The 5,385-nt window shown below is 48.5% G+C and overlaps 1 protein-coding gene across 1 annotated transcript; it reads left to right on the forward strand.

Moving 5' to 3' along the window:
* The first annotated feature begins 1,023 nt into the window (after window positions 1–1,023).
* LOC145402921 (uncharacterized) lies at window positions 1,024–3,164 on the forward strand. Its single transcript, XM_080274818.1, has 2 exons — window positions 1,024–2,032; window positions 2,101–3,164. The coding sequence occupies exons 1-2, from the start codon at window positions 1,024–1,026 to the stop codon at window positions 3,162–3,164; spliced, it is 2,073 nt and encodes a 690-aa protein (XP_080130944.1).
* The last annotated feature ends 2,221 nt before the right edge of the window (window positions 3,165–5,385 follow it).

Raw genomic sequence — 5,385 nt, forward strand, 5'->3', positions numbered from 1 at the left:
CCACACTTGATCTATATTTGGGGGATCCTGTTTTTGGAGGCTCAACCATCTGGGCTGGCCCATATTTGGGGTCTGACCACCTTCCAGTTATCCTAGATGTCCCCAATCTCTCCCCACCCTGCTCTGCTCCACCTCATCCACATTGGATCCTCACACAAGGGTCCTGGTCCTCCTTTATGGCGACCCTTGATAACACTGGGCCTCTGCCTGGAGGACCCATACATGATCGCGTGATGGACTTTACGTCCTCTGTGATCGCAGCAGGTAAGGCGACCTACCGCAGGTCCTCAACACATCCCCGAGGCACTGCCACGGTTCCTTGGTGGACAGAGGACTGCACCAGGGTTGTCTGGGCTAGGAGGTCTTCCTGGAACGTCTGGCAGAGATGTCCCTGCCCTAGCCACCGAGACACTTACCGCCGTAGGGATGCAGAATGCAAGCGGACTCTCACCCGAGCTCGCCATGCTGCCTGGTCTGCTTTCTGCTCAACCCTGTCATTCTCAAGCTCACCATCCCAGACCTGGTCCTTTATTCGGGCAATGAAGGGTCACCCTACCACCCTTTCGTATCCTCTGGTAAAGGAGGGTAATCTTCTGGTAGGCCTCCAAGACAAGGCTACCTTACTGGCTGCCTTCTTTGGAGCTAGACTTGGCTCCCCAGCTCCACTTCCAAATCTTCAACACCTATTCAGGGTCACTCAGGCAGGCATCTCCTCCTCCCCCCCCACCAGGCTTAGCCTCTCCTTTTACCAAGGCAGAGCTCTCCTCTGCTCTGCGGACCCTACTACCAAAGAAGGCATGTGGGCCAGATTTAGTACCTGACGAATTTCTGATTCATCTCCCTGTCCGCCTTCAAATGGCACTCTTAGACATCTTTAATAACAGCTGGGCATCAGGGATATTCCCATCTCACTGGAAAACCTCCCACCTCCTGCCCTTCCCCAAGTCGGGGAGGGACCCCTCTTCTCCGGCTTCTTACAGATCAATTGTATTGCTCTCCAATATCGGGAAGGTGCTTGAGAGGATGGTGTGCCGTCGGTTCTCCTGGTGGCTGGAGCACAATAGCCGCATGTCTGATGTACAATGTGGATTCCGCCCAGGGAGAGGGACATCTGACATCTTCCTCCAGTTTGACCATCATGTCCACCAGGCATCCTGTCATAAGAAGATACTCCTGGCTGCCTTCGTGGATCTCCAGGGGGCTTTTGATTCTGCCTCCCATGATGGGATACTGTACAAGTTGTGCCGTCTTGGCATCACAGGCTCTGCACTGGCCTGGGCGCAAAGTTTTTTGGAGGAGCGATCCTTTCGTGTTTCCCTTGGGGGTACATACTCTTCCCCTACCCCAGTCAGGCAGGGAGTGCCACAGGGATCATGCCTCAGTCCCTTACTTTTCAATGTCCTGATGTATGACCTCCCTCATCCTCCTGGAGTATCCACTTTAGTCTATGCAAATGATGTCTCAATCCTCTGCAGTGCTACCTCCCTATGGGAGGCCCAACATCGCCTCCAACAGGCTGTGGATGCCTTTGCCACTTGGGCCGCAGATTGGGGGCTAACAGTCAATGCACCCAAGAGTGCTCTTATGTACTTTGGCCAAAGGAGGCTCCCCTCCATGCCGTCGATGCAGCTAGCTGGAGAACCTCTCACCCTCCGGACTCGGCACAAGTTTCTGGGCCTCCATTTGGACAGTCCCCGTCTCACCTGGGCCCCCCATATTGACCATCTTCAATCGGCATGCCTTAGGCACCTGGACATCATGAAGTGTGTCGCAGGACCTCGCTGGGGTGCTGATCGAAACACTCTTCTCAGACTATATCTGGCCTTCATCCGCAGTAAGATCACGTACGGCACCACCCTTTATAGATCAGCTGCCCCGACCCACCTAAAGAAGTTGGATGTTGTCCAGAACACGGCACTTCGCATTGCCCCAGGTGCCTTCAAGTCCACCACAATTATTTCGCTTCATGCAGAGTCAGGGGTGATGCCCTTTTCCGTCTACCGCATGGAACTGGACTGTCGGCTGCTTCACCGTATTTCGGCCCTTCCCTCCAGCCATCCGGTCTCCTCCCTTTATCACCTCTCCACAGTCCTTCGTCAGCTCCCAACTTGGCCGCGAGTGAGGTAACGTACATTATCCGCAGCATCCGAGCCTGCCACACCCTGTCTCTCGATCTGCCCAGGCCTGCCCCAGTGGCCCCTCTCTCCCCAGTGCCCCCTTGGAAGGATTTGTCTCCATATGTCTCCCCCTACTTTCCAGTACCATTCTCGAAGTCAAGAGATGCAGTCTTGGCACGGCAGATCTTTTACAGCTTGGACTCCTCAGTTTATAAGGACTTCCTGAGAATTTACACGGATGGGTCTCACTCCCCTCCATCTTCTTTCGCCTCAGCGGCTTATTTTGAAGATCTTTCCATATGCCAAACTTGGTCGTTCAGCAGGCGGTACGATGTCCTAACCGCAGAACTCATAGCCATCCTCCAGGCCCTTGAATTTATCCGGACTTTCTTCCAGCCTCAATCGGTAGTCTTATACACCGACTCACAGTCTGCACTTACCCTCCTTCTCTCGGATCGCCCAGTGACTCGTGTCAAGACTGTCCATGCTATTATGGAACACCTCCTTTTCCTCGTTACTCCTCCCTGGTACCTTCACCTTCAGTGGATTCCATCACATGTGGGCATCCATGGCAACGAAATAGCAGATGCAGCAGCAAAGCGAGCACTGACATACAGTACACTGGTCCATGTGACGCCAGATAGTGCCACATTCCCTAAACTTGCACGTAGCGCCTGCATATCACATTGGAATGCGCACCTAGCAACCACCCTACCTGCCTCCCACTTGGGGCGTTTTTGCTCTGACTCCTTTGAACGCCCTTGGGTACGCCAGCCCTGCAGAGACATTGATGTAGCCATCACCAGGTTACGGTTGGGCCACACAGGCCTTGCAAGCCACCTGTACCATTTGGGTATGATAGAGCATCCATGGTGCCAGTGGTGTCCTCAGGTTGAAGAAACCACAGAACATTTCATGTTACGGTGTCCTAGGTTCCACTCGCTTAGCACACTTTTGCGGGAACGTTTGGCATCTCTGGGAGTTCTCAGTTTGTCTCTCCACACACTCCTGGGAGGCGGTATCAGGGACCCTCGGTTACGAGAATAGGTTGTGAGGTGCACGTCTGACTTTATCCAAAAATCTAGACAGCTCTCCCGCATATAATGTGAGGCCCTAAGCAGTTTGCATTGGCAGGGCATTGGGCCATTGTACTGGCCGTGGCCCTTAAACCCACAAGAACAAGAAGAAGAAGACTTTCACCTGCTTTCCCAACACTCACGGCTTTATCATTGTCCCTATTTTGTAGATTAAGGTTAATTGTGCCTATTTAATATGCAATGAGTAATATGTAGGCAGTGACTGATGCTTGAAAAGGCCATTAGAAGTGAATAGTTGAAGAGATATTTGGCTTAGGTCTTCCCAACACCAACTACCACATTTGTAGGATGAATTGATCTTAAACATTAACATTTAAATGAAAATGAATTCTGAATTTTCTTGCCCCTTATGCAGTCATGTCTCAAGATCAGTGAAACATTATGCCAATCATTGTATGTTACATTCTAGTGAGTACAAGGTGGCTTTTAAGTGCCCAGTCCGAAAATGTCTGAGAAAATTTTACTCCTACACAGGCTTAAAGGCACACATGTACAGAATTCATCAGTGTAAAGGTCATGATATTCATTAATTAATAATTTCAGATAATAAAAGGTGGAAATGTGAAATACCATTATGTCAGCAAATATGCAAGGGATATCAAGAATTTATTAAACATTTAAAGCAGCATATTAAAGATGGAGTAGCTGTAAAATGCCCATTTGAGCAGTGTTCAAAATCATTTAATGTAAAGTCCTCTTTTTCCTCTCACATTAGTAGATATCATAGGCATCATAATTTAGATACTGGTACCAGTACTGGTAGTACTGAAACATCAGAGGCTGCGGAGTGCAGACCATGTAGTTCTCAAACACAACATTCTGATGATACCAATGCACTACAAAATGAAATTCCTGATAGTGACTTAAATGAAAATGGCAGTCAGGAAAATATGACTGCCGAAGAAAAGAAATTGTTTGAGAAAAATGTGGCTCTTTTCTATCTAAAACTGCAATCAAAACATTTATTACCAGCTTCAGTTGTTCAAAGTATTTCAGAAGAAATTCAAAATATTCATTCCATGTCATTATCATATTCTATGGGAAAACTAAACAGTTCCTTGATCTATCTATCTCTATCTATATACCTAGGCTGCTTCCCCCAAGGAAAGGGAGGTATCTGAGACAGGACGACACACTCCCCATTTACTCATCCATTCAAACACATTCATTCGCATCTTAGCCCCAAAGGGGAGAACGGACAGATCCTCACCGCACTACACCGCACAAGGGTCAACTGCGCAATGCAATCAGTGACATCCGCAGCAGGGCCCAACAGCAGAACTGGTTTACCCCTGCCACATCATAACAGACCCATCCCCTTACCTGCACCTGACCCTGACTAGCTGATCAGACCAAATGCGGGAGAATATCCCCTCAGGGCTGCGTCATCACTTATTCATTCACAATTTCTCTCCATTTATTTCTGTCCCGCACAGTCACTCTTCCTTGCTCAACAGACATCCCTCTCGCATCCAGCGCTCTCTTCACACTGTCCATCCATCCTATTCGTGGTCTTCCTCTCAGCCTTACACCTCTCACATCAGATCTAGTTATCTTTTTCACCAATCGCTCATTATCCATTCTCTCCATATGCCCAAACCATCGCAACACCCTCTGCTCAACTCTACCAGCCATCTCCCGAACAACTCCAGTTCTCCTTCACACTTCATCATTTCGCACCTGATCCATACGCGTCCCCACACATACTCCTCAGACACCTCATCTCCATTACATTCAAACTTTTCCTCTCTGCTACACCCATATTCCATGTTTCAGCCCCATATAACGCAGTCGGTACCACAACACCCTCATACAGCCTTCTCTTTACATCCATTCTAAGCAAACGACATTTAAACACTTTTTTCATTCCTCCCAGCAACTTTCCTACTTCTTTTATTCTAAACTTCACTTCTGCATCTATTCTTCCATCCACAGCAACATGTGACCCTAGATATTTAAAACAATCTACCTCCTCAAGCAACTCACCATTCAAAACTATATTCATCCCCCTACCATCTATCAACCTCGTACACTTCATCACTTTACTCTTATTCTCATTTACTTTCAATTTCCTCCTTTCACACACCCTTCCAAACTCCTCTACCAACTGTCTCAATCTCTACTCTGAATCAGTCACCAGTGCAGTATCATCTGCAAACAGCAACTGCTTC

This window comes from Coenobita brevimanus, chromosome 59, assembly GCF_032717465.1.
Source record: "Coenobita brevimanus isolate Jiangsu-jjx chromosome 59, ASM3271746v2, whole genome shotgun sequence".
Classification (NCBI taxonomy): domain Eukaryota; kingdom Metazoa; phylum Arthropoda; class Malacostraca; order Decapoda; family Coenobitidae; genus Coenobita; species Coenobita brevimanus.